The 27,777-nt window shown below is 34.8% G+C and overlaps 7 protein-coding genes across 11 annotated transcripts; 3 read left to right on the top strand and 4 right to left on the bottom strand.

Annotated features, from left to right (window-relative positions):
- Positions 1-1,769: 1,769 nt before the first annotated feature.
- LOC112493754 (peptidoglycan recognition protein 4-like) lies at positions 1,770-2,643 on the bottom strand (the record flags this gene model as incomplete). Its single annotated transcript, XM_025080662.1, is given in 2 exon segments — positions 1,770-2,444; positions 2,513-2,643. Coding segments are annotated over 2 exon segments (303 nt in total), but the record flags the coding sequence as incomplete, so codon positions are not given.
- An 866-nt stretch (positions 2,644-3,509) lies between these two features.
- On the bottom strand, positions 3,510-5,725 carry LOC107263459 (inactive peptidyl-prolyl cis-trans isomerase FKBP6). 2 transcript variants are annotated; one of them, XM_015730684.2, is made up of 6 exons: positions 5,275-5,420; positions 4,963-5,212; positions 4,419-4,879; positions 4,169-4,357; positions 3,975-4,086; positions 3,510-3,917 (listed from the first exon to the last, which is right to left on the bottom strand). In XM_015730684.2, the coding sequence occupies exons 1-6, from the start codon at positions 5,304-5,306 to the stop codon at positions 3,630-3,632; spliced, it is 1,332 nt and encodes a 443-aa protein (XP_015586170.1). In that variant the 5' UTR covers positions 5,307-5,420; the 3' UTR covers positions 3,510-3,629. The 2 variants fall into 2 exon arrangements, with proteins under 2 accessions (XP_015586170.1, XP_024936423.1); XM_025080655.1 differs by lacking the exon at positions 5,275-5,420 and adding an exon at positions 5,614-5,725 and having other exon boundaries at positions 3,630-3,917.
- A 562-nt stretch (positions 5,726-6,287) lies between these two features.
- On the top strand, positions 6,288-12,885 carry LOC107263456 (importin-7). 2 transcript variants are annotated; one of them, XM_015730681.2, is made up of 19 exons: positions 6,288-6,513; positions 7,245-7,326; positions 7,570-7,720; positions 7,801-7,959; positions 8,047-8,203; positions 8,281-8,471; positions 8,565-8,738; positions 8,850-8,995; positions 9,074-9,237; positions 9,320-9,439; positions 9,509-9,835; positions 10,080-10,266; positions 10,361-10,584; positions 10,670-10,762; positions 10,831-11,057; positions 11,122-11,327; positions 11,394-11,669; positions 11,806-11,949; positions 12,145-12,885. In XM_015730681.2, the coding sequence occupies exons 1-19, from the start codon at positions 6,430-6,432 to the stop codon at positions 12,210-12,212; spliced, it is 3,180 nt and encodes a 1,059-aa protein (XP_015586167.1). In that variant the 5' UTR covers positions 6,288-6,429; the 3' UTR covers positions 12,213-12,885. The 2 variants fall into 2 exon arrangements, with proteins under 2 accessions (XP_015586167.1, XP_024936416.1); XM_025080648.1 differs by having other exon boundaries at positions 12,079-12,200.
- Positions 12,886-15,397: 2,512 nt separating this feature from the next.
- Positions 15,398-18,049, bottom strand: LOC107263462 (NEDD8-conjugating enzyme Ubc12). Its single transcript, XM_015730689.2, has 4 exons — positions 17,764-18,049; positions 17,585-17,679; positions 17,214-17,420; positions 15,398-17,127 (listed from the first exon to the last, which is right to left on the bottom strand). Exons 1-4 carry the CDS (start codon positions 17,864-17,866, stop codon positions 16,987-16,989), a joined length of 546 nt encoding a protein of 181 aa, XP_015586175.1. The 5' UTR covers positions 17,867-18,049; the 3' UTR covers positions 15,398-16,986.
- Positions 18,050-18,208: 159 nt separating this feature from the next.
- On the top strand, positions 18,209-23,459 carry LOC107263454 (intraflagellar transport protein 122 homolog). The gene is made up of 16 exons (XM_015730674.2): positions 18,209-18,563; positions 18,799-18,908; positions 18,973-19,093; positions 19,169-19,379; positions 19,449-19,522; positions 19,577-19,847; positions 19,930-20,091; positions 20,161-20,458; positions 20,518-20,888; positions 20,963-21,355; positions 21,442-21,856; positions 21,947-22,173; positions 22,255-22,642; positions 22,714-22,883; positions 22,939-23,100; positions 23,166-23,459. The coding sequence occupies exons 1-16, from the start codon at positions 18,511-18,513 to the stop codon at positions 23,259-23,261; spliced, it is 3,522 nt and encodes a 1,173-aa protein (XP_015586160.1). The 5' UTR covers positions 18,209-18,510; the 3' UTR covers positions 23,262-23,459.
- Positions 23,460-23,479: 20 nt separating this feature from the next.
- Positions 23,480-26,020, top strand: LOC107263461. Of its 3 annotated transcripts, XM_015730688.2 has the most exons (9): positions 23,887-24,028; positions 24,180-24,332; positions 24,413-24,543; positions 24,610-24,742; positions 24,824-24,946; positions 25,033-25,116; positions 25,207-25,359; positions 25,441-25,569; positions 25,642-25,751. In XM_015730688.2, the coding sequence occupies exons 1-9, from the start codon at positions 23,887-23,889 to the stop codon at positions 25,749-25,751; spliced, it is 1,158 nt and encodes a 385-aa protein (XP_015586174.1). The 3 variants fall into 3 exon arrangements, with proteins under 3 accessions (XP_024936424.1, XP_015586174.1, XP_024936426.1); XM_025080656.1 differs by having other exon boundaries at positions 23,480-24,028; positions 25,207-25,569; positions 25,642-26,020; XM_025080658.1 differs by lacking the exons at positions 23,887-24,028; positions 24,413-24,543 and having other exon boundaries at positions 24,035-24,332; positions 25,207-25,569; positions 25,642-26,020.
- Positions 25,970-27,691, bottom strand: LOC107263460 (prostaglandin E synthase 2). Its single transcript, XM_015730687.2, has 5 exons — positions 27,369-27,691; positions 27,179-27,253; positions 26,656-26,993; positions 26,471-26,582; positions 25,970-26,397 (listed from the first exon to the last, which is right to left on the bottom strand). Exons 1-5 carry the CDS (start codon positions 27,654-27,656, stop codon positions 26,035-26,037), a joined length of 1,176 nt encoding a protein of 391 aa, XP_015586173.1. The 5' UTR covers positions 27,657-27,691; the 3' UTR covers positions 25,970-26,034.
- Positions 27,692-27,777: the final 86 nt, after the last annotated feature.

The raw sequence follows: 27,777 nt of genomic DNA, 5'->3' as shown, positions 1-27,777 counted from the left end.
GAATTACACGAGGGTGTTTATAATAATAACATGAGGGGTTGCGAGAAAGAGTGAGAGGGATAACTGAATGAGTGTACAGTAGCGTGGCTCGGTATCCGTGCACACGCCTGTAAATAGAGAAAAAAAAATATATAGAAAGAGAGTAAAAAGTCCTCGCGTCTAGCGCGCTCGAGAGAGAATGAGAGACAGGATATTGATTAATTAATTATCGCAATTGTATTACTGTAAAAGAAAATGAAAGAAGCTCCGTCGACCGCCAAGAGCCAGAGCATTTGACGACAATTCAGCACAAACTACTCCTTAGAAAATAATACACAGAGTCATTGAGTCGATCCGGTGCTGCGAAGTAACATGCTGTCACATTCTACTTTCGTTCGCTTTGGTATTCTTTTTTTTTAATTTCTATGCAACCCATCGGCTTACACTTATTATTCCATACGACGAGATTCAAGCTGTGCTATTAGATATCAAAACTATCTATGTAATCATTGAAATCCACACGTGCATGCATAAATAAATGAAGTGTCCGTTCTAATAAGACGTGTCGCGTCATCATACAGTCGTATATTAGTTCGACAATCGAATCTCGTCGTACACGTATCCATATACAAGTATATAGTTATCGTCAAAAAACAAATGATCGGTAAGCTGATGGGTTATCGAATTAGCTGTTAATGAAAAATAAGTTTCGTCTTGAAACTTGTTCTACCGTCACGCAAACGCTGGTGCCAGTCTTTGTCGTAAGATTGAGCACTCGAGCGTGCCCGCACTTAAGTCGAATTTTTCGACTGTGAAAAACAAAAATAGTAACAAAAAAGCCGTGTAAATAGCTCGGATTAACGACGCTCTGCTTTTACGAATTCCCGCCACACTATGTACAGATACTTCTTCTTTCCCGGTCATTGCGCGCGTGGTCTTTTTAATTGCGGACAATCCTGTTGTATCATAGATATTCTTTGCCTTTGTATATAGACATTTTATTTCGTTGGGATATTTCCCGTCACTGCTCTGTGCGCCCTTACGGTGGCGAGCTTAGAGACGGCCTAGGGATCGATCGTCGATCGTTTATTATTGATCAAATGGTTGGCTGCTATCTAAGTCTACGTAGCTGCCGTAGATAAGGTGAGAAGGGATTCTTACCAGCCCTGTACAGTAGATTACTTAACGGTCAAAGGGCTGCCACGTGCTTTGAAATATATATAAATATATATATATGTATATTATACTTTTTATTGATTGAAGTCCTCGATGTTATTGTTTGTTTTGTGTATTTAACCTGGTGCGCATTCTGGATTTTTTAAATAAAGTATTCTATTATCTTTCGTATCTTCACAATAATATATTTCAGGCGTTTGCCTGCGTAATCAAAGAATCTTTGTTAATTCTTTCTGTTTATGCAAATTTTTTTTTTTTTTTTTATAAGATTTGAAATTACATTTACGCTTGTTCTCATTATTCGCTAGACTTTTTTTTGATTGACGGCGCTCTTCTTTTTAGAATTCGAGTTCTTTGTTTTCGATTAATTCTACAGAGAGTAGTCGAAATTAATTTTGTAAGAAATGGTAAAACTGTACCTGCCGATCGAGGTGGCACTGATAAAGGAATGGTATTTATTTTGCAAGAAGTTTCAAATTTTCTAATCCATCTCTATATGTCCTTTTCCTTTTTCAAGTCTCTCTGGCAGCTCTAATGACCGCCATAGTCAAGCCCTTGTATCGTTGACACTATTACGATATACAGTATTAAGCGATTTTCAATAAATTTTAATTTGCCAGGTATCCCGAAAGTTTCTGAATTTTTATCCGACTTTTGCGTTTTATCAATTTGCCTTAAAGAGCAAGTAAAATGCTCGCATTTTTTTTATTGATTTATAATTGATTACATGTCATTTACAGACGATCATAAATCTCTTCTGTACGTCTAAGATGAACCAGATGGTAATACGTACGCGCAGAACATAAATATGCGACTAATCAACTGGTGTAATTAATAATCCGTTAATTACGGACCGTTATTACAGGCAAATTGAAACTGTTAAAATAATAGTGGTGTTTTGTGCAGTATATCGTACATACAAATCGAATAATAAATATATTTAAATACGATCACTCTTGGACTTTATCATTTCCTTCGATAGTTTTCTTGCAATATCCTTACTTTTTTATCTATATAAAAATAAATATTATTTATACCTTTTTGCCTTTTTGATGCCTCTTTAATGATTTGTCACAGCTTGTTGTTTGTGAAGCAACGCAAAATGATTGCGCCGTGTCTACGGTTTGGGAACCAACTCAGGCCAGTTTCGAATTTTATTGAAAACTTTCTGTCCTAGACTTAAAGTAGAAGAAATTTGACGTAGTGCAATTACCCGAACATTGCTTTGCGAAAATTCTTGAGATATGCTACAACGAATCAATTTCTGTGCCGTGTCGATCATCTGCTGACTCGGTTCCTGCTTTAAAATGAAAGCAAGGAGAATCAATGAAAGTTTCATCATGAAAAATGACGATACTTCATGCTGCTTCACATACCTTGAAATGATCCTGTGAAGGAGATTGATATAACTTTCTTACTGTAGTCATCTGTACGCAATACTTCCTGATTCCATCCACTACCTTCATATATGTTTCCACCACCTATAATTACAAATTTGTAAGCATATATGAATAAATTCGTAAATTATCAAGTTCTAATAACATTGATTTTATTTTACTTACATATACGTTGCTAAACACTCAAATAATTTTTACGAGAATGCAATGTCGTCCAAGCCACGCGCCATATGAAAGGATTGTGTAAATCGTAAAATCACGAAACATTGTTCAGTTGTAATACTTACATTGATTTGAACTTGTGTGATGTATTATAATGTTGGGAACAGGCATTGTTAGATGCGAAAGGATAAATATTCATCATTTTTCACATTATTATTTAATGTATCGTTTAATAATGCAGTATAGTTTCAAGACTTTTAATTAAAAAATTACTTTAATGTAAAGTAATGTTCAATGTAAAGAGTGAAAAAGCATGTGAAGTGTATATGTATGTGTAAGGTGGTAAGGTAATGTATGCCAAGTTATCGGCCATGTACCAGTAGTCATCTGTTGTGTTATAATACTATAGATTTTGTGATACTCAAAGCACAAACTTAAGATTACTGTCACATGATCGATGATTGGGCCATCCACCCCAGTGCTATTTTGGTTTCTCTCATTCTGTATATCTCATAAACTAGGTGCTAATTTATTTTTAAATTCTGCATCTACGACCATAAAGCACCTACCAATGCCATAAAACTAAGTTCTGTATCTTGGAAGTGTCCTTATAATCGAAACACCTCAAAGCTTCAATGATTACTCGCGTGATCATGAATTTCACCAGTTCAGAGCTACTATTAGTAATCATAAGCAGAAACAATTTTGAAATCATATAGTCCATTGTAAATTCAATGAACCTAATGAAAAAATAACATGTTACTAAAGGGAGAATACAAATTATTTAAGAAACAGTTAAATGCAGAATATATTTATTGTCAAACTATAAATGTATTAACAAAATAAACTTGTCATCTGGTAATAACTCTAATACATTTTTGGCACATATCTAGCATTGTATAATCTCATATGTTATTAATATTGAGGTTTACTGAGATACACAATTTCCTTTCCATATCTGATATGCGAAGTGACATTCAATCCTAGTAGAGCAGCTTGTTCGCGTACGCATTTCTCTTCGGGTTTAGTCAAACTTTCCGGTAGTGGCTGTCTCATCAGATTTGTGTCGTGCGCGAAGGCTTCACACAACTGTTTTGCGCCATTAGTGAAATCTTGAGATACTCTCTCGTGTCGCGAACCGTCAACACATTTTGACCAAAGTTTCTTTTCAATCTCCAAATACTTACTTTGTTTTTCGTTGACCTAAAGATCGAGTTTTTCAATATATTGTACTTTTGGAATAAAGGCAATTTTACTTACCAATTGGATTTCTTGAATAACGTCCTTATTTCGAGGCTCCATTTTATTGGCGATTTTCAGCTTCTCTAGTGCCCGAGTATATTCTCCAATTTTCAATAAGGCTCTTCCATAACTAAAAGGTATAGGATTCATTGATATCATATGAATAAATTTATGTGCAAATTATTGTTTTCAATTCACAAAAGAGAAATTACTTGAAGTGTGTCTTGGCAGTGGGTATTGGTACACTGTTACAGGCCATACAAGCCTGCCGTCCCATTCCTTCTTTATTAAAACACACAGCAAGATTTGTATAAGCTCTTGAAAGCAATCTATTCATTTCTTTTTCCTCTTCATCATTATTCAACTGTGCTGTTTCAAGCCACACAACCACTTTCCTATAACTGAAATACATAATTTATTTTTCAACATGACGAATGATTATACCATTATAAAGGTACTTACTCTCTAATAGCTTGACGAGTTTTTTGTTTTTTGAAGTTTTGTCCAGCTATGACCATCTGGTCCTTCACACGATTGACCACTCTGAAGAACATACGCTTCTCCTCGTATGTCAAACACTCTTCGACCTCGGCTGCTGCTTTTTCAATAAAGTCCACAACATGCACAGCAAACAAGACATCCTCATTAGGTGGAATACGAGGCAAGCAGCCCATTTTTCCAAAAGCCAAGTCAGGGTGGATAATAAAGTGTGCAACTTCATGTTTCCGCATAGATCTGATTCCAATTTCCAATCCAACAATGCATTCTCCACAGCTTAGGTTCAACGTATATGCATTTCTATTATTATAAGTTGAATCAAATGGTTCATCTTGGTATTCAAAGTATCCAATATATTTTATTGTAACTTGTGCATTGCATGGAATAATTTCACCAACACCATTCTGCCTCACAACTTTCATGACCTAAATGTATTAAATACAAGAGAAGTAAAACGATTTATTACAATTCAAAAAATATAGATCCTACCCTATCATTATCAACTTACTTTGCCATCTCCAGTAAGATCAGTCATCTGTTGTTTAAGTTTATCAAAGCTGGATCCAAAGGGTAATACAACCTGCCGTTCATCATTGCTTTCAACATCTTCGTCGCAAAAATCATTCATATTTAACAATTTTAACAGATCTTCATTAGTCAGACGAACATCATCTTTATATCCATATTCCTCATCATCCCCCAGATCTTGAAAGTCTTTGTCTACCTCAAAGGTGATTCCACCACCAGTCATTAAATCCCTGAAAAAGAACATTTCCACATATTTATAAAGAAATACTAATAAAGAATTAATAATACTTACTTTAGAGATGAACCTTCCACTAAGCTAACCATTTTTGAATTAGAATTTTATAGATTTCAAGCGATTCAAAGCAAATTGAATCTATAATGATCTATACTTTTAAATGCTCAGCAAGCAAATGCTCACCGGAAACTATACACTGCCACCTAGCGAATGTTTTTAGAATTTATTTTTTTATGCGAAAGATTTCGGTACCGTCGGGAAGTTAGCGCGATAAAATAAAAATTGATATGTTTAAGAAGCCTAAAAAGATGGAGACTAGAATAAAGGAGCACAAACAAGCCTGGAAACTAAACTAAATAATAAAATAGTAAATAAAATAAATTCAAGTCGACGAACCACGTTCGCATCTCAAATGTTGGACGATTGGTTCAATTTCTCTAAACTCTGAACTTGTAAACGTAGTCGTTGGACGTACTTATCATAAATGTGTTCGAAAATGAACCGGGGCAACGATGCTCGCAGCACTCTCAGCTGATCTTCGAACGCTGTGTCGTAAGTATGTTCGCAAACCAATCATATTGTTTACATTTGCAATCGAGCTAAGAGAAAATCAAATTTTACTTATAACAATATTGATAACGACAGTTGGTAAAAGCGGATATGTATTTGTTTTAGAAGAGAAGTTTAGAAAAGATGTGAACATGACTTTAATGCACTTAACATCCGTTTCTATCTTTGAATTATGCACCATGTTTGGCGTAATAATAACGTTATTGGAGGTGGCACAAAATTCTTGCAATAGTGGCTTATATAACCAGTAATTCGCGATGATTAATACTATTATACTGAAAACTGAAAATCTAACCAATGTTACAGCAGGGTATTCACAGATTCGATTATCTTGAATAAAATGGCGAGCAAATATAAACCCTACTTTAATTTCAACCGGTGGATTAATTAAAGGATAAATGTTGATTTAATTTAAGAATGCTTATCAGATAATTTAACATTAAATAATCGTGCATTCAGGCTCTTATCTAGATATTTCATGATCCACGCCGACTCTCAGCATCTTTCGACTTTTGTCCACCATATTGTTGATGTGTCACGTGACGAGAGAGCAGTGAGGTGAATGCGCCGGGTCAAATTCGCTGGAACAGTCAAAAATTCACGTGTGTTAATTGATACAGCAGCCACATATACTCGGAAAAAATGGATCCACGAAAATTAACGGAATTACTGCGCGCAACGATAGACCCGGCCCAGCAGAAGCAAGCTGAGGAACAACTCAATCAGGTAATAATCTTGAAAAACGTGCTTCGTTGCCCGGTCAACTAGAGCCGCCCGAACATGTGGCTTCTTTCCCTGTTCCTCGAGATCATCCACACCTTACTTCTCTTTGTATTCTTTGTATATCTTCCTGACTTTTCATTCTGCCTGTATGTACTTTAGAATGTTCTAGTTGGCTCACGTTGTCTGGAAATGTCAGCGAAACTCAATTTCTAGATACAGCATACATATATCGTATAGAACCACATGCTTTAGAGCATTCTATCTTGTCCGCCTTTTTATACTTTTTGTCTTTGCGTAGAAATTATCCATTTAATATTGATACCCAACGCGATTCCAATTATGATTTAAATTCATTATTGTTCATCTCTTCTAGATAGTGTGACCGTGGCAATTGCAATCTTTCTTACATTTCATGTTAAATGGAGTGGTAACCTTGGAAGATATTTCAAGATGCCAGAGAGCCTATTGGGATATTATAAATTTGAGAAAATAAGAATTTTCTAACAAAAATTATTTAAGTAATTGAGTCAAGTTATTTTTAGTGACACTATAAGTGCAATAAGTATGTCAATATATGTATATATACATACACACATATGATTAAAGTGTCCTTTAAAATGACTTTTGACGAATACTTATCTTTAACCGATAGTGAAAGCAGATAAAAGAAATGTTTTAAGAGTTTTTAGAATTAGCAGTTAGGGAAATATTTAAATGTGCCAATATTTTTTCAGATTCACAAAATCATTGGGTTTGCACCAAGCCTTTTGCAGGTAGTAATGTCCACAGAAGTAGATAATCCTGTAAGACAAGCTGGTAAGTGCAATATTTTAGTGCAAGATATCTTGCGTATTATTATGGCCTAAATATAAGAACATTAGGCAACGGTATTACATATAATTCATATAAATAAACCTTCGTAGTAAACAATACCTAATGTGAAATATATATTTAGCATTTTCAAATATTTAATTTTTTGATAAAGCTATTGAATACTGAAAACTTATACAAAGCAAGATCAACATGAGAAGACCATAATATGATTTTATTTTGTCTCAGGTGTGATATATTTAAAAAATCTTATCACAACAAATTGGGCTGACCGAGAGGTAGAGAATGGTCCAGTACCATTTAGTATTCATGAACAGGATCGTGCTATGATACGCGATGCAATTGTTGATGCTGTAGTACATGCACCAGAACTTATCAGGCAATTATTTAAATGTTTGAATATTATTTCAAAAAATTTATCTTAGAGAATTTATATAACATGTTATTATGCTTATTTAGAGTGCAACTTGCAGTATGCATAAGCAACATCGTAAAACACGACTTCCCTGGACGGTGGACACAAATTGTAGACAAAATCACAATTTATCTTCAAAATCCAGATGCTTCCTGCTGGCCTGGCGTTCTCTTAGCTCTGTATCAACTTGTTAAAAACTTTGAGTAAGACTTGTCATTGTAGCTTTCCTACATGACTCACATACTTTAAAAGATTTACTTAGTAAAGACTGTGCATATCCTCTATAACAGATACAAGAAAGCAGAGGAGAGAGGACCATTAAATGAAGCAATGAACCTCCTGTTTCCTATGATTTACCAACTGATATTACGATTGCTACCAGATCCTTCAGAACAGTCGGTTCTTTTGCAAAAACAAATACTCAAAATTTTCTTTGCTCTTACTCAGGTAGATTCAAGATATTTCTTTCTTTTTCTTTTAAATGATGCCAGAGAACATGTTATTATTTGAATGTTTTCTTATAGTACTCACTTCCCCTGGATCTTATCTCGAAGGAGGTATTTTCACAATGGATGGATGTGGTGCGGCAAGTTGCAGATAGACCAGTTCCACTCGAAACTAATAATCCTGAATTAGACGATGATGAACGAGCAGAATTACCATGGTGGAAATGTAAAAAATGGGCTCTTCATATTCTACACAGAATGTTCGAAAGGTAACATACTTTTGCATAGATACTCCAATCCTTAGTTAAACCACGTAAATTCTATGGTTACTATTATGAACGTGTCAATGAATTGTATTTTAGATACGGAAGCCCAGGAAACGTAACCAAAGAATATAAAGAATTTTCGGAGTGGTACCTGCAAACTTTCAGTGGCGGAATACTCGAGGTCCTTTTAAAGATTTTGGATCAGTATCGCAGAAAAATTTACGTCTCGCCAAGAGTTGTGCAGCAATCTATTAATTACATTAATCAAGGGTACGTCTTCATTGTCAGCTGATTATTTTTAGGTTTATAAATTCGCTATAAATATCTTACCTTGCTATCCGCTGTCTTAACTTCTATTAGATATATTTTATGTTCTTGCAGAGTGAGTCATGCATTCTCGTGGAAATTCCTGAAGCCACACATGTTTGAAATAATTCGTGATGTATTGTTTCCAATACTATCTTATTCAACAGCAGATGAAGAACTTTGGAATAACGACCCTTACGAATATATAAGGGTTAAATTTGGTAACATTCATATCTAATTTTATACTACTATTATTCTCTTACAATTATTTAGAGTATAATTTTACCATTGATATTTAGATATTTTCGAAGATTTTGTTTCGCCAGTGTCTGCAGCGCAGACACTTCTTCATTCAGCATGCAAAATACGAAAAGACATGCTGCAGAAAACTATGCAATTCTGTATGGAGGTTTTAACCAGTCCTAACGCAGATCCAAGACAGAAAGATGGTGCATTACACATGGTACGCTTAGGATGACAGTGCATGTCTTTATAATCGCATTACGCAAGTTTCTTCGAATAATATGTATTCATTTTATATTCAGGTCGGAAGTGTAGCTGATATATTGCTCAGGAAGAAACTTTATAAGGAACAAATGGATAAGATGCTCCTGCAGTACGTGTTTCCGGAATTTAACAGTCCTCATGGCCATATGAGAGCAAGGGTACAGATCTCTATTAATGTGTTAATAAAATAGAATCAGACCAAGATTCTCTGATTATCTCAATTACAGGCATGTTGGGTTCTACGCTTCTTTTCCGAGATTAAGTTCAAACAGGAACAGATTTTGGTGGAAGCAATTAGATTGACCACTAATGCTCTCCTGACTGATCAAGACTTACCTGTCAAAGTAGAAGCTGCTATAGCTTTGCAAATGCTTTTGTCTGCTCAAGACAAAGCTGAAAAGTACATTGAACCATTAGTAAAGCAAATTACGTTGGAACTTCTGACGATCATTAGAGAAACTGAGAATGATGACTTAGCCAGTGTTTTACAAAAGATTGTCTGCACATATACGGAGCAATTGATGCCTATTGCTGTGGAAATTTGTCAGCATCTTGTAAGTTTGTAAAATTAAATAACAATTTATCCATTATTATTATTATTATTATTATTTAATAACTATTAAGATGAATATCTCGGTAGTTGGACATTTCCTAATGAGTCGACTCGTTTTCATTCTTTAAGAGAAGCGAATTTCTTCCATATCTCGTATAATTATAACTGAAATTACAAAACTTGAGTCTATATCTCTACATGTTCAATCCCTGAAATATTTAACGTAATTATGCATAATTTTTTAGGCTGCGACGTTTAGCCAAGTCCTGGAAACAGACGAAGGAAGCGACGAGAAAGCTATTACAGCTTTAGGACTCTTGAACACTATTGAAACTTTGTTGACAGTTATGGACAAGCAACCTCAAATTATGGCGCAACTGCAACCAACTGTTTTACAAGTAGTGGCCCATATTTTTGGTCAAAGTGTCATGGGTAAATTTTGATTAAATATTTTTATAAACTTTCCTGTTAGGTGGGAGAGTTCTTATCAATTATATTAACTGTCATAATTTTTATCGTATTATAGAGTTTTACGAAGAAGCTCTGTCACTAGTTTGCGATCTGACTGGTAGATCCATTTCAGAAGATATGTGGAAAGTTCTGGAGTTGATATATCAACTATTCCAGAAAGATGGCTTCGATTATTTCACTGACATGATGCCAGCTCTGCATAATTATATCACTGTAGATACACCAGCTTTTCTATCTAACACGAATCACATTCTGGCTATGTTTGATATGTGCAAGGCTGTGAGTACTTATGTTTTCTTAAGATGTTTGAACCAACAAATGTGCAGTCCGCATAAATACCCATAATACTCTTTTTATTTTAAAGATATTGACTGGTGAGGCTGGAGAGGATCCTGAATGTCATGCAGCAAAATTACTTGAAGTTATTATACTGCAGTGCAAGGGCCATATAGACCAGGTACGCTCATATATCATAAATATAATACAAGTTTAGTATGATAAAAATAATTAATATCTTAATTTCAGTGTATACCTTCCTTGGTACAACTGGTTTTAGAGCGTTTAACACGTGAGGTCAAGACCTCAGAATTAAGGACTATGTGTCTTCAAGTGGTCATCGCAGCTTTGTACTACAATCCTGCACTTTGTCTCCAGGTCATGGACAGACTTCAGGGAAGTCTGGGACAGTCAACCGAGCCAATTGCTTCTCACTTTATTAAACAATGGATACACGACACAGATTGTTTCCTAGGGTAAGATTTTATTTTGCATCTAATATCAACGAGTTAGAGAATATACAATAATACTTTTTATCAGTTTGCACGATCGTAAGCTGTGCGTCCTGGGACTTTGCACTCTAATTAGTATGGGACCTGCCAGACCACCCGCAGTCAATGAATGTGCACAGCAGATTATTCCATCATTGATTTTACTCTTCGACGGCCTTAAAAGAGCTTATGCCGCCAAGGTGATTGATGGCGATGATGAAGAGAATGACGATGAAGAAAGTGATCTCGATGAAGGTATGACTTTAGACGGGTAGGATAAAAGGATCCTTCATGCTTATTACATAAAATTCTCATTTACAGAGGTTCTATCCTCCGACGAAGATGAAATCGATGATGCCGGTCAAGAATATCTTGAGAAACTCCAAGAAAAGGTAACGAGAGCTTCAACTCAGCATGGTTTCAACGTTACGGGTGCCATACAGGATGGTCATGGAGACCACAGATCCGATGACGATGATGATGACGATTCAGATTACGAAGCTAATGAGGAAACTGCTCTTGAAAGTTACGTCACACCTTTAGACTCTGACGATACTAATCAGGATGAATATGTTGTCTTCAAGGAAGTCATGCAAAGTGAGTATAAACTAAATAATCAGTATGTATTTACAGAATAACCATCTGATTTACATTGAAACATATTCAAACTGAAAAGAATAGACGAAAATATTTTAGGACTTTAAATTCTAATGAATGTAATGCTATTATTTAGATATTGAAAGAACAGATCAGCCTTGGTACGAAGCTTTAACCAGTCACCTGACTTCGGAGCAGCATAAAGCTTTGCAAGAAATTATTGTCCTGGCTAATCAACGTAAAGCAGCCCTGGAGAGCAAACGAATTGAACAAAGTGGTGGTAAGTAATTTCATTTTTATCAACCAATCAGTATATCCGGGTTACATACAAGCATTGACCTATTATATAGATTGATTACATTTCTTTAAAATCTGTCTGAGAAACGGGATGTAATTTTTTGATGTTCAGGAGTTTAGAAAGATGTGTGGGACCGTCAGAAACGGTAAGTCCTAACGCAATGCATTTACTTTCTAGGTTATGCCTTTCACTCGCAGACTGTGCCCACCTCATTTAATTTCGGTGGTACTACTCTAGGCCGATAAGGAATCTTAACGTTTCTATTTTAGACTAAGTAAGTGACGGAAAAAAAAATTATAAAAACTGAATTGAACACTTATAGCACGCGACTGTAACATGATCACTTCGAAGACATTATGCATTTCCTATTAACTATTTTTGTGTAAACTACTTGTAAATGAATAAGGCAATCGGACGAACTCTTATTCTAAAGCTGTTCAAGGAGTTTCATTTCTCTGAGATCATCCTTCCGTGTAATGTCTTGTTTTAATCAGTCGATACGCCAGTGCCCGCAATTCTAATCCTTTGTCACGCGACGGTATATAATTCGTTAAAAAAAACATCTCGGACACTAATTTATTATTTGAATAATTGTACAATTTTTATCATGTCCAGTGAGCTGTACTGTGTATTATAATTGGACAAATTATAAATTAATTTAATCGCTGTCTGAATAATACTTTCGGTGAAAAGGATAGTAACGCGAACAGCTGGCTGGATGCGTATTCTCGTCCAAGGAATGAAAATGCTATGTCTCTATCCTTCGCAAGGTCTTATATTACAAGCTATCAAAAAAGCATGTTTTGCTTTATACAAAGTTTGTTAAAGAAAAGGTTTAAAAAAAAAAAAAGAACGAAGAGGGAAGAAATATGTTAAATTGTTGGTATATAAATATATGGAAGGCTAATTTTTAATACACCAACCAAAAATATTTTCATTTCTAATCTTTAAATAGCAGTTCTTATAATTCTAATTTACTTTATTGCACTTTTATCGATTTGCCACAGCAATACCATTCTCTACTCTTCCGTAGTATCACGAGGACGTATAATTACGACTTGCGAAAATTTCTACACGTAACGTATAGCCATTATTCAGTTCGCGTTAAATCTCAGCACAGCTTTGTTCTCTCACTTTATTATTTTGAATCATATGTTCCCTAGTTGCAAATAATCTAGTATGCAAGCAAGATAATACAGCAAAAGTAAATAAATAAATAAATAAATAAAATATTATATCAGAGCCCAAAACGATAATGGCGTACAAAGAAGGGGTGTTCTGTGCTGTGGTTAAGTGAAGTGGTTGACTGTATTGCACAAGTGCTCGCTTTGTGGAGCATAACCAAAAAGACCCATGTCAATTAAGTATTGTTCCAGGGTTTCTGAATCATTGTATTTATAATGAAGCTGTTTTGTTAAATGTATTACGTTTTACGTTAAATATAGGATTGCAAGAAATACCAAGATAGTTCCAATTTTGACCAATTAAGGATTTCATACTTATTCTTAATGCGTGATTTTTATTCTTGTTGTTCTTTATATATATACAACTTTTTTAAATTTTGCTTTGAATGCGAAGCAATGCGAATATTTCAGATCAACTCATGTCAAGGCACGAATGACAATCTTCTATTCTGTCCATATTATTACTTGATATATCATCCTTTGCCATGAGTTCCCTAGTCGATCTACGAATTGCTCACGATTGTTCTATTTGTTACGAAAGTGTGTGATTCTTATTGCAGAGTTGTTCTTTTATATTGTCTATCGATATTGATGATGGGAAATTCGAATCACTAAAAATCATTGGATTACGAGCGAATTATATAACGGTGCATTCTGTTACGTAAAATTTTCCATGTAATTCTTTAAACCTTGAAAAAGCGAGGAGTCACTGAAACGTTAGAGACAAATTTTCATGTGTGAAGATTGGCGTATTTATAATCTTAGCGAGACACGAATTGTCGATACAAAATCGTCATATGAGAGTAAAATTAGTGAAAAACAAAATTGGGCGTGTATATCGTTTTTTTGTAAATTATTGTTAAAGCATCATATTGTTGTGTTTAATTTTTTTTAAATCGATTCTTTGCAATTCCGCTATTGAATTCGAAAAATTAATTCCCACGGTTGTAAGTCCTATAGAGCCTCAAGGAACTGTACGGAAGTTTTGTTCGTTCGAGCAATCCGAGGCGTTAGCAATTTTCTTTTTTTATCTATTTTTTTTTTTTTTTGTATAATGCAGTATTTTATTGTTGGTAGTGCTCTTATATTCGATACGGTACTTATAGCGATTTCCTCGTGTAGCGACACAAGAGTTTTAGTTGATCAAATTTGGAACGACGGGGAGGAGTTTGTTATCTCGTTAATCCGGTTTTGTATAAGGTTTTCGGAAAAAGTGCCTTGAAAAGTTGACGGAGATGGGACCTAAAATAAAGAATACAGCGAAGGATGCTGTAGGTCGGACTGAGGCCAGGACACTTCTCTAGTTTATAAGTTCCATAGGTACTGTACTAACGTATAATAATAATAATAATAATAATAATAAGATGAGGAGGATGATGATGATGATGAAGAAGATGAAGATGAAGAAAAAAGAAACTGTTCGTTTGCTCTTTCAATGGTCTAGGATATTTTTGTTTATAATGGAAAGTTCACCGTTTTGTAGTTTTTATATAATAATATTTAAATTATAATAATCATAGCAATGGTAAGTCAAAAAAAGCGAAAACGGTGAAACGTACAGATAAGTTCTTGACATTGTATAAGATGGTGAGAGGTAAGACATAGGCTATATATTGGTGCTTTAAATATTTGGCTGATGCTAATTGCCAACTTCATTATTAAACTGGGTGTGCAGCCAATAATGAGTACTTGTTCTTCTTTTTTTTATTTAACCAAGACCTTGATGTTGCCGTGTACGAATAATAAGATCACAATAATAGGATCAGCTGGTATTATTTACTCGTCAACGTTGTAAACTCCATGATAAAACGGTGGGGTTTAAGGTAAACATGTACATATACACGTCCTTTGTAGTTAATTATTCAAAATGTTAATCACAACAGACATCCTTTGTCTGTTTTATGGAAGGTTCGTCTAAAACAATTTAGTATCTCCAAATCTTTCGCTACACCTAACCAATTTATACCGCATAACTTAATAATTATAAATATACATGTGTAAACAATCGCCAAACCCCCATTGTAGCTAAAGTATTACCTATGGACAATAATATTTAAAGGAAGTCTAAGAAAAACCGATAACATTCTTATTGTAATCCTTTCGCTAAAGATCTTGCAATAATTCTACAAAAAAAAAAAAGAAAATGTGTATACCGCATAAGTACTGATTCAGAGACATATCGAAAGTACAAAGCTTGACGGAATAATTGTACCGTTTGCCATTGAGGCATAGTGACACGCATCGTATGCTGTTGCTTTGAAAGTTTCGAATCGATATTTTTATTATTTTTCTTATTACATAATTACATTATCAACATTCACGAATATTCTGTTGTTACCTGTCTTTCGTACCAAGGCGGAACGAACGAAAAATGAATGCGCACTATTAATAACGTCACGCCTTGCTCAAGATATTCCTTGGGATTAGTATCCGCTGCCGAAGATGAAATTTAAATCTATAAATATACGGATCACTGTCTGCCTTGATTCGAGAGATCATCAATGTATCACTAACCGTTTGTGAATTCGGAAATAGTTGCAGAGGCTGAGTAATCATATCTCGTTAAGATATACTATTGTTTTTAATAGTTTGTACTTCCTCAGCAAAGATTTGCATAGCTTAGATGGTGGCAAAGGATTCAGAGAATTGAGGACAGCTGTGGCGTGCCGTTTCCTTGTGCTATTTCTCCTAATTTAACAATTGTCATCTGCTAGTTTTATAGCGCTTGTGATTTTCGAAGGCTTATACAATAATTCATTCGTCTATCCGCGATGCGAGATAATACAACGTCCACGATTCTTCATTATCATTCACATTTATCTCCTAATATCTGCACAATTGGCGTCCATCGTTGAACTGTTTGCCAAAATTCTTATCGTTCTAATAAAAAAAAAAAAAAATTCACCTAATTCAATTTGTCATGTTATTACAATGGTTCGTGCTCTTCCCCAGTAAACATGTAACTCTCTAATGCGGATTATTAAGTATCCATAGTGTCCTTCCTTTTACGATGGTGCGTACAAGAACAGAGAACAATTTTTAAAAATCGATATAAGTGCACCGATAAAGCCGAACTGATAAATTCGTGCCAAGATCACTATGTGAACCCCTCATTGACCGTATTTAATCATAAAAAATCGGGATGTGTACGCCGCTTTCGCCAAGCCAAGAAAATCTTCATGACTTTTTGACTTTACAACTATGTCTGCAAATAAATGTAGTCTTGATTACAAAGTTAAGATTGACAGCTAGTACAAGAATCTATATCACTTTCATTGGTAAACAGGGTTTTAAAGTGAAATTACTATCCGTACGTCTAGCGAGTCAAAGTACCGACGACTCTTGCGCCATGCGAGATACACTTTAATAAGATCAAAAAGAGACAAATGAAGGATAAGATCGAAGCATTTTGAAGGACGATACGTTAGGCTTCGTTATTGTTAACCAGCAAATAAAAGTGTACGTCGCATTTTTGTATGTTTCTAGAATTTAATTTTACTCGTCGCAACTTAGCTTGACACACTGATCGTAAATACAGTATGGCTATACAGACATAACTGTCTCCCGTGTCTTTTTGTCTCATGGTCTTTCCGTGATTAGTAAACTCTGCGTTTTCGAACGTTTTAGTAATTTATTAGCCAAAAGCATAAAATACTTGATGGATTAAATGTTTGAAGGCCTGGCAAGACGTGAAGAACGTAATTATGTATAAAGCGGAGACACAAGTTGTGATGAACGCGCTGTGCCGCTCTGTACTCGTCCAGTCTTTCAGGATTTCTCCCTCGATTGTGAGTCTCTGCAGGAGTGTGTACAGTGTGATCCAAGAGGCAATGTATCACTTGAGACATCGTTCAAAGAAAAATGAGCCTACGTATCCACCTCGCATTGCTTTCGATACATTTTGCTCAAATACTCTCCGATTATTCTGTAAAACCTCTGCTGCATCTTTATTTAATGGATCTTCCGGATTGGGTTCCTGAAAGATGAAGAACGATGATATAGAGTGCATATATAAGAATATATATTCATTTTATATAGAAGACAAACAATATTAAGACATACTAAGAAGAGATATTGTAGTCCATAAACGATGGAGTTAATGGTGAGAACAGGTTTCCAATCTTCTCTCAGAATATTTAAACAAACATTACCCTCTAAGTCAATATTTGGATGATAAACTTGTGTCTCACATTTGACTTTTGGTGGTTCGTGTGGATAGTTGGGTCCAACCTTAAAACTAAATACGAATCGTCCACCTCTATAAAAACCCTGAAATAAGATAAAAAATCAATAACGAGTGGTAAAATGTGGAGTACGCTGCATTTAAACAAGATCATATATGATGATTAGACAAAAATGAATACTTTCGGAAACTGCATGCTTTTGAAATTACGACGTGAAAAAGCAATATACATTATTCATATCCTACATACTTCGTCAGGACAGATAATTAACTTAAAACTCAGCAGGTCATCAGGGTCTGGAAATTCTGTGCCGCATGTTTTCGGTAGGTTGAGCTCATTTATGTCTATAAAAATAAAATAAATTTATATTAAAATTATCAATGCATTACTCTTGAGTGATGAATAATTGATATTTTGCCAAATCGCACCTTTCGTAATCCTCAGCTGCGCTGCAGAGGCCTTCTTCTGGGTTCCAGCTTTCGGAGATTCGCCATCTTTTTTCGCTTGTTTCAACGAAAATAATTTAATCATGTTAAACTATAAGTTTAGCTGCAGCGTAATGAGGCATACAAGTACTTTTATTGAAGCGTGTTCACGACGAGAACAAAAATATATGAAAAACCTACAATTTTTGACAAGGGGATCAACTGGCTATAGGAAACCTGTCTCCCCCGACTATTATCACGTGCGACAAAAATTCGGCCACCCGAGGCTAAACTCACGGCGATCGCATTCGTAATCAACGAGATCCCACTCTAAAGTGGAGTTCACACGTCGTTATATATTAAAAAAAAATTATCTTTGTCCACTAGCTATAACTCTTGTTTTTACAAAATTATATGGCACGAAAATTACAAATGTAGCTCATATGACGATTAACTTGTAACTTCTAATCACTTCGAATTTGATCAATCAAGCTTTCTAGAAAACTTTATAACTTTTCAATGTGCATGTCTGCATTCTATTGCATCTGCATGCAACAATGCAGTCTAGATCATTCGTTCACATTGGTTCACATAGAAATAAGGATCCGACAAGTAACTATTCGTTTCCGTGGTAACGGATCGAATGTCAAAACAAATCTTTGATTTGATGTCAAAGTATTCGCGCAATCTTATACTTTTTGCTACAATTGTTAAATTGTGCATTTTTAACTGATAAACAAATAAAACAATATGAGAGCTCATCCAACATGGGTTGATAAAGTTCAAGACAAAACACAGCAATGGTGATTATAATTGATTACATTACATTTTGTTTCACACCTTGTAATATTTATAATAATATTTAATAAATGACGTTTACTAAAGTTTTTGACGATAAGTTATTGATGCAGTAACGCTTATTTATTTGTAAAACGTGGATTTAAAAATGAGTGAATCTACTTATATGAATTTTTTTTAAATGATGAAGTTCCAATAGAAAATACAATAGAAATTAATCTTTATTCCATTCTATTTTAGCATATATGATCTCTGTTTCAATCCTGATGGATCACAATTGGTAGTTGCTGCTGGACAGCAAGTACTGGTTTATGAAACTAGTGAAGGTGGTTTAATTCAACCACTCAAAGGTAATTATTACGCTTCAACATAAAGAATGAAACCCAATATAATATATAAATTAATGTTACATAGGGCATAAGGATACGGTGTACTGTGTTTGCTATGCCAGAGATGGAAAAAAATTTGCCTCTGGTAGTGCAGACAAAAGTGTGATAATATGGACATCAAAACTTGAAGGAATTCTAAAGTATTCGTAAGTTACCATTAACATATTATATGTAATATAATATTGAAGATTATTTGTTTCATATTCTACAAATTTGTGTAGGCACAATGAAGCTGTACAGTCTATGCAATTCAATCCAGTATCTCATCAACTTTTGAGTTGTTCTTTATCAGACATTGCATTCTGGTCTTCAGAACAGAAAGCTGTTCAAAAATACAAATCAGGTGGAAGGGTGAATTGTTGTGCATGGACCAAAGATGGTCAATATTTGGCTATTGGTTTAGCGGCTGGATATGTGTCAATAAGAAACAAAGTACGGCATTTTACAAAGAAATCCTATAGATGATTAATTCTTTAAAATTATATTTAAAGTTTCTTTCAGAATGGAGAAGAAAAAACGAGAATTGACAGATCCAGTGGGACACCTATTTGGAGTTTATCATGGAGCCCTATTAAGTAATTATTTTTCAGTAAGGTTGACCATATTTCTATAATAAATTTACTTTCCAGAGATGATACAGTAGATATACTGTGCATTGCTGAATGGTGTGGCACGTTGTCATTTTATACTATCAGTGGAAGTCCAGTTGGACGGGATAGATCTCTTAATTGTATTCCATTGCATGTCACACATTTTCCAGAGGGTCAATACATACTGGTTTCTGGTAGCAATAAGCGATGCCAATTAATGACTCATGATGGTATACAATTAGCTAACATTGGTAACATATTTTCATCCTGGGTTTGGAGTTGTGCTGTTCACCCAGCATCATCTCACGTTGTAAGATTATTATTCCGGTTTACATCAATTTCAAAAATATAAGTAATACCATATACAATGATTAAATTACAAAATGGTCTAGGCGATCGGTTGTCAAGATGGTACCATTACGTATTTACAATTGTCCTGGAGTACAGTTCATGGATTGTACGGTGATAGATATGCGTATAGAGAAAATATGACTGATGTTATAATTCAACACTTGGTGACAAATCAGAAAGTGCGAATTAAGTGTAAGGATCTTGTAAGTATTGAGAGAATAAAATTTATAAGTATTGCTGTATTGGTTTTAAAAGTAAAAATTGTTTATAAGGTATGCAGAATTGCTGTATATCGCGATAGACTTGCTGTACAATTACCAGAGCGTGTAATAATATATGAGCCTTCTGGAAACAGTGAAGGAATGCATTATCGTATTCGGGACAAACTTGCTCAAACACTCAATTGCAATCTTCTAGTTGTCACAACGAATCATTTGGTACTGTGTTTGGACAAACGATTACAAAGTCTCACATTTACTGGTGTTATTGAAAGAGAATGGATTCTCGATGGTTCCATCACGTATATTAAAGTAGCTGGAGGTCCAGCTGGTCAGGAATGCTTGATAGCAGGTCTGTATATTCTTTAAAGTTATATACGAATCGTAATATCAATTTTTTTAATTTTATAGGATTAAAAACGGGTCAAGTTATTAAAATATATTTGGACAATCCTTTCCCTGCGCATTTGGCTAAAGTAGAAGGAGCTGTGAGGTGCTTGGACATCAGTTCACTGAAAGAAAAACTTGCGGTAGTCAGTGAAACGGGTGTCTTGTCAGTATTTGATTTACATACAGAAGAAAAAATACGAGAATTTCAAGATATTACCAGTGTAGCATTCAACAGCGCATTTGAAGATATAATGTGCTTTTCCGACGCAAACAATTTGTCCATAAAAGTTGCACAATTTCAGGAATACAAGCAAAAGTTTTCTGGTTTTGTAGTCGGTCATAATGGATCAAAACTTTACTGCTTGAATGGATCATCAATCATCACAATAGAAGTAATATATTTAGAGAAAATATAAGAATACTTTTTTACGATAAAATTGAAAAATTTAATCGTTTTCTGTTCCAGGTACCTTTATCATCATCGATGTATCACTACTTAGAAATTGGTCAGTTCGAAGAAGCATACGCCATAGCTTGTCTGGGAGTTGCAGATACGGATTGGCTTGCATTAGGCATAGCTGCACTTGATAATCTAGAATTAAATATCGCCTACTCAGCCTTTGCGAGAATCAAGAAGCTACGTTATATAGAAATAGTATCAGAGGTCGAAGAGAAACTAAAATCTGGTGAATGGGGACGCGAAGCTTGTATGGCCATTGCTGCTGCAGCAATGGGTAGACTTCGCGAGGCTGCAAGATTATATCAAAAAGCAGGATTACAACAATATGCGTTGGATATGTATTCTGATTTGAGAATGTTCGACATGGCACAGGAGTTTATAGCCAGTGGCGATACACAGGTATATGTATATGTAGTCTATTGAACTCTTATACAATATTTTATGAAGATTAATAAATCGGTAATGTTTTCTATATTATATTACAGGACCGAACAGTATTATTACGTCGTAGAGCAGAATGGGCAAAAAGTTTAGGAGAGCCACGTGCTGCTGCCGAGATGTTTCTTTCCGCAGGAGATATACAGCGTGCGATAAATATTATAGCAGAATATGGATGGATCGATATGCTCATAAAAGTTGGCAGACAACTGGATAAGGCTGAAAGAGAAAGTCTTTCTATAATAGCAAAGAAACTTCGACAGTTGGGAGCCACTCACGGCGCTGCTGAAATATTTAGTCGTCTCGGTGATGATCCTGATGTAGCTGACGTACTCGTCGACGCGCAGGCATGGCCTGAGGCTTTCGAGTTGGCTGAAAGGAATCCAAAACTTAAGCCTCATGTGTATGGACCTTATGCTAGATGGTTGGCTGAAACCGGACGTTTTTCAGAAGCTCAACAAGGTAATATAAGACAGCTGATATTGATGTGATGAAATTACTTACCAACAGTTGCACCTATGAGTTTTCACATAAATTTTACACTGTAATTAGCTTTTCAAATGGCTGGCCAGCCTGAAGAATCTATAGCTGTTCTGACAACGTTAGCCAGAAACGCAGTTACAGAAAAGAGATTTCGAGATGCATCATACTTGTATTGGCTTCTCTCTCAGTTGAGTCTCGAATTGCCAAAGAGTGACGAAGAGACTAATACTGTGTTTCAGATGTATTCTGACAAAGCAGATATTTACTACGCGTATCACGAAGTTTACAAGTATTTGGCAAGTTCATAATTTATGTAATAAATCTTTCGAAAGTTTCTTGTCAGATCCTGTCATTTAATATGAATTTATTTCTTTCAGGAAGAACCTTTTACTTCACTCATGCCGGAAGCTCTCTTTAATATCTCTAGATTTCTATTAATGAAGACACAAGATATAGAGTTAGAAGGTGTATACAAGTTAACTATAATATATGCTCTCGTAAAGCAGGCTCGACTACTGGGTGCAAATAAATTAGTAATGCAATTATTTGAACGACTTAGAGGAATGAAGATTCCGGGAAATCTCTTAGCGCAGGCAGAGATATCAATGCTGGGAGCCAGATCATATCCATATAGAGATCCAGAGGAATTGTTACCATTGTGTTACAGATGCTCGACATTTAATTCCTTACTACCAGCTAGTAACGTTTCAGGAAACAGCTGTGTCCAATGCGGACTGAAATTCCAACACTCATTTGTTATGTTTGGTACGGAAATTATTAACAGTCAAATATAATTGTCAACTATGTGTATTATTTATTTATTTATTTTGTAACAGAAATTTTACCCGTCGTTGAATTTGAATTGGAGGAAAGTATCAGCGATGAGGAGGCTGAAAAATTAATAGAGGAACCTTTACCAGCTTCAGATAGTTCTGCTGTTGAAGATCAATTGACAATATCCAACAATGTGGCGGATTTATTTACTGCGCGTTTGATACGATACGAAGTATGATTTATTAAATTTTGAATTATTGAATTGGATAAAATGATATTTGTTTCAGGATAAATTGGGTGACTCGAAAATAACTGTGGGACGAGGTGTACTAAGAAGTATGGAACCTTCCAGTGTATTAATAGCTAAATGGCCTAAACCATTCAAGACACGATACTTTAGGAATCTCTTACCAGATCTTCAAATAACATTATGTAAAACATGCTTTAAGGTATGTCTATTTGAATATAAGTAAATATAATTTATCTTATTTTCAATAATGATTATTTATTTCAGTTATTTCATTCTGATGATTATGAATTATCTTTACTACGACATGGGCATTGTCCATTCTGTCGGACACCTAATGTCGCTGCAAGCCAAAGTCTTTAAAACCCCAGATGTACACCACGGGTCTCAAAAATTGAAGTATTCGACCCTGGCAGACTTTAAGAAATGAAATCAAAAAACTCGAAGTTATATTTTATTGAGAAAAATGACAGTCTCACTATTTTTAGATTTTGTATCGTACCCGTTAAATATTCTTTTTATGGAAGTTTGGGGAAATAAAAGTATTCCGTCCAATTGCAATGTCTGTCTGATTATTGGCGCGAGAACGAAATACTTTACAATATTTAACAGTTCCCTACTGACCTAGTTCCATAGGTTCCTAGTTATATAGTCACTTAAAGTTAATAAGTATTAAGGTCCCAGATGGATCAGGATAGCTACCGTTTATCAACCTATATGGAGAAGCACACTACGAAATAAGAAACTGGACAGTCTCAACGATTAAACTGCATCGAATCTAATTTTAATGATTTAAGCAGAAAATAAATATATAACGGTAAAGTATTACACGTGTACAGTTCCATGAACGATAACAGTTAAGCTCACAAAAATCGGCAAGTACCTGTTAATTGCTCTGATTGTCGAGCAAATAACTCCCGTTATTTAGATCCTAACAGATCTTAAGAGATGCAGAAAACTAGACAGAAGCTCAGTGTTCATCTCAAACATGTTCGAGTTACTTTTGGCAGTGATTTTTGCTGCAGCAACTATAACATCCGGTCAGATTTCAATACAGGGCCATACCCTGGGGGATGATACTATCAATGATATATCACCTCATGCCGCTGTTTCAGAACGTCAAGGGAAGTGTAAGTTTAATCTTGAGTGGAAAAGAAAATTTGTTATTTTTATTTAATATACGCTTCGTGAATTCTCTGGTACTTTAATATCTGTTCAATGCATCCCTCAGGGATCCTGAGTATGAACGTGAAAAGTTAACAATAATTTTTTATGGTGCAGTTTTTCCACTGTTCAGCGTGGTGCGGTTCGCTAATTCTCAGTGTACTGGAACGAACAACTTCAATGGGACATGTTTCACACGAAGAGAATGTACCAATTATGCTGGTACAGCATCCGGAACTTGCGCTAATGGACTTGGCGTTTGCTGCGTATGTAAGTACATTACAAAATGCATTCAATTGAAATCATTATAAAGAAATGACTTAACAGTAGCTGGCTTATATCTTGTACAGTCACAAGAACTTGTGGAACCTCTACAAGCGCCAATAATACATATTTCATAAATCCTGGCTATCCAGCGACTTACGCCGGCGGTGATCGATGTACGATCACAGTAAATCGTTGCCACTCAAAAATATGTCAGGTAAAATATTCTCATAAAAATAATTACTTAAACAATTAAATACTTATAAAATAATCCAATCTATAGTTGCGGCTTGACTTTCTGGACTTCAGTCTTGCACAACCAAATTCAAGTGGAGTGTGCGACTTAGATTTCTTATTGGTTTCCGGTGGCGCGTCTACGGTACCGAGACTTTGTGGAGAAAATACCAATCAGCATGGTAAGCAGCCATATAAAATGTGACATTAGATTTGTTCGAATGGTTTATAAATAAACTTATGGAATATTGCATATGTTACAGTATACGTCGACTTCAATGGAGCCACTCCTATTACAATATCCATAGATACTAATACCAATTTTGCATTTGATAGACGGTGGAATATAAGGATACAACAAATAGAATGTGATTCTCCATGCCGTGGTAAGTTATAGATTATTGTAATTCAAACGTTATATTATAACTTTATATAATTCTTTAATAATTTAAGACACTTAAATCATTTTTAGCTCCTAATGGGTGTCTTCAGTATTACAAAGGTGTCTCTGATACTGTTACAAGTTTCAATTATGGTACTACAGTAAATACTCGAGGTATGTAGTATCTATTCAAATGATAATCAAGTCTCTGCAATAGCAAAACTCATATTTATGGAATTTCATAATTATATTTTCTACTTTCAGCACCTTTGATAGGTACCAGACAAATGGCTAATCTAAACTATGGCGTTTGCGTTAGAATGGCTTTAGGATACTGTAGTATACAATGGTCACAGTCTGATACGTTATCTTTTACGGTATCTGGTGATACAGGGTCGTTAGATACGACAGTAATAGGTAGAAAAATTAAATTTATATTCACAATTGATATAATTATATCAGAGTTAAATTTTTCTTATCGTGCTATTCACTTTTTAGGTACTGACTTGGCCGCAGTTACGGGAACGGATTGTACAAAGGATTTTGTGATAATACCAAATCCATCTATAAATGGAACTGCTGAAAATGTTGATCGATTCTGTGGAAATGGTTTGGTTACCAAGACATGTAAATATCTGCGAAAATCATAGCATTCATATTTAGTCAATTCATAATTGAATAATTTTTATATTGTTTTAGCGAGTCTTAAACCATTCGTCCTTTATGTTGTTACTGATGGAGATGAAATTGGAGAAATTCAAAACAGAGGTTTTATTTTAGACTATACACAAATAGCTTGTGCTGTTTAAATACGAGAAATGATGTTTTATAATATATTTACTATTTATTGTTCTATTGAGTATATTTACAAAAGGGCCGTATTCACAGACAAATTATATGTATAATTTTCTCTGGATACAGTTCAACTGTTATTTTTTTTTTGTATTCGGTAACTAGGAAAGGCAAGACTCTCATTAAGAACAATATAGCAGATAAACATAAGATTTGTTACAAAATGCATTTTGAATACTTTTAACACTATTTATTTTTTAAATTAATAAATGACTGTAAATATGGACAACTTTTCATGTGTTAACCATTTATAAATTCACTTCCTGCATGTCCGTCAACTTTCTCTCTCATGGCATTATACCACACACTAACATCCGTATTTTTTTGAAGGTCTCTAAATGCTTCACAGCCTTCAATACTCTTCAAAATTCCATACACTGCCAAATCAGAGAGATTTGGATTGTCACCCCCCATGAATTGGCCACCACCAGCACGAATACCATCTAACCAATAGTTCACTTCATCGTAAAACGACTCGCGCACATCATGTTTAAGGTGATGACGTTTTTTGAGACGCTTTGAAATCAACCACATGGCACAAGCACCCACATTTATCATTATAACACGTTCCCAAGCAGGGAAATATTCCTCCCATTGTCCAACCTACAACTCATATACTATATAATCATTTGCAGCTACTTACATAGATAATAGGAATCAGCAATTAATAAATTACCTTTGAAAACCAATTAAAGGTTTGATAAGCTTCATCCAAAGATCTGTACACATTTGGAGATAGTACGTGGACGAGAACATCGTCCGCCCATTTTCTCCATTTACGTTCTTCCCTGAAAGTTATAACTATTTGTTAATTTCAATCAATTGATTTAAAACACATTGAATTTTACAGTGTATGCTTACACGATATCGTTCATTGTTCTATCTTTGGGTATAGAACTACCATACATCAGGAAATACTTATTTACCACTTCATGTTTAAACTTTCCATCATCATCATGCATAGCTATGATTGGATAATACTTTGCAAGTTCATTCATTTCTTGTGTTTTTTCAGTTAGATAGGATGATAATAATGAGACAATCATTGAACTATCATTTAATGGCTGGTACCCCTTATCGACTTTAGCAAGAAGAATTGGTACTTTTTTGTAATTTGACCATTTAATCTCATTACGGAGTACAGGATCCACCTCCACAACATCATAAGATATGCCATAGTAATCTAAGAAAACTCGTACCTTAAAAACAAAATAATATACATAATAGATAAAGGATCTGAAGTGACATTATATATATCATATAATTAAACATTTCTTGATATTTGTTCAACTATAATTTTCTCCTTCTGACTCTGTGTATTATATTGAGATCATTATATACATTTAATGATTTGATATATAATTCAATATTACATGCATAGTACCTTACAGCAAAAAGGACACGTCTGGTATTGGTATAATGTAAGCTTCAGCCCCGTTGTGTCAGTAGGAAAAACAATCTGAAAAATAATAAAATCAGAAATTAAAAAAAAGTTAATTTTAGAAAATTTACGTCTTCCCAAGTACGACAAAACTAAATAACTTTGTACTATTTAAAAAACATGTCAGTAGTACCTTTCGTGAGGGAGTGATAGGCGGCTTGTATTTTAATAATTCAATCTGTGTTTCGGTGCCCTCTAATGCAATATTCTTTCTTTCTTGGCTAATTTTCTTGAAGGAATAACCTGTACCAACCAGAACACCGATACTGGCGCTGATTAAACTGATTTTCAAGAAATTTTTTGGTTTTGGCTGCTCGACGACCGTACGAAAGCATCGGGATTTTCCGATTGTATTGTTAACATTCTTATTCAGAAAAACACAGCATCTTCCAAACCTCAATAATTTGTAGAACGTCGCCATTTTTGATACTAGTTACTGGACCCTGGTAAACTGACCTATCGGAATTCTATCGAAATGAACAAATTAGTAAAGAGCGCCAGTCTGATACTGGGTATTGCTGTTATGGCCTATCAGTCCAAAG

The sequence above is a fragment of the Cephus cinctus genome, unplaced genomic scaffold (genome assembly GCF_000341935.2).
Source record: "Cephus cinctus unplaced genomic scaffold, Ccin1 Ccin1_scaffold0153, whole genome shotgun sequence".
Lineage (NCBI taxonomy): Eukaryota > Metazoa > Arthropoda > Insecta > Hymenoptera > Cephidae > Cephus > Cephus cinctus.
Note: the sequence above shows the minus strand (reverse complement) of the source record. Positions and strands in the feature narration are given on the sequence as shown.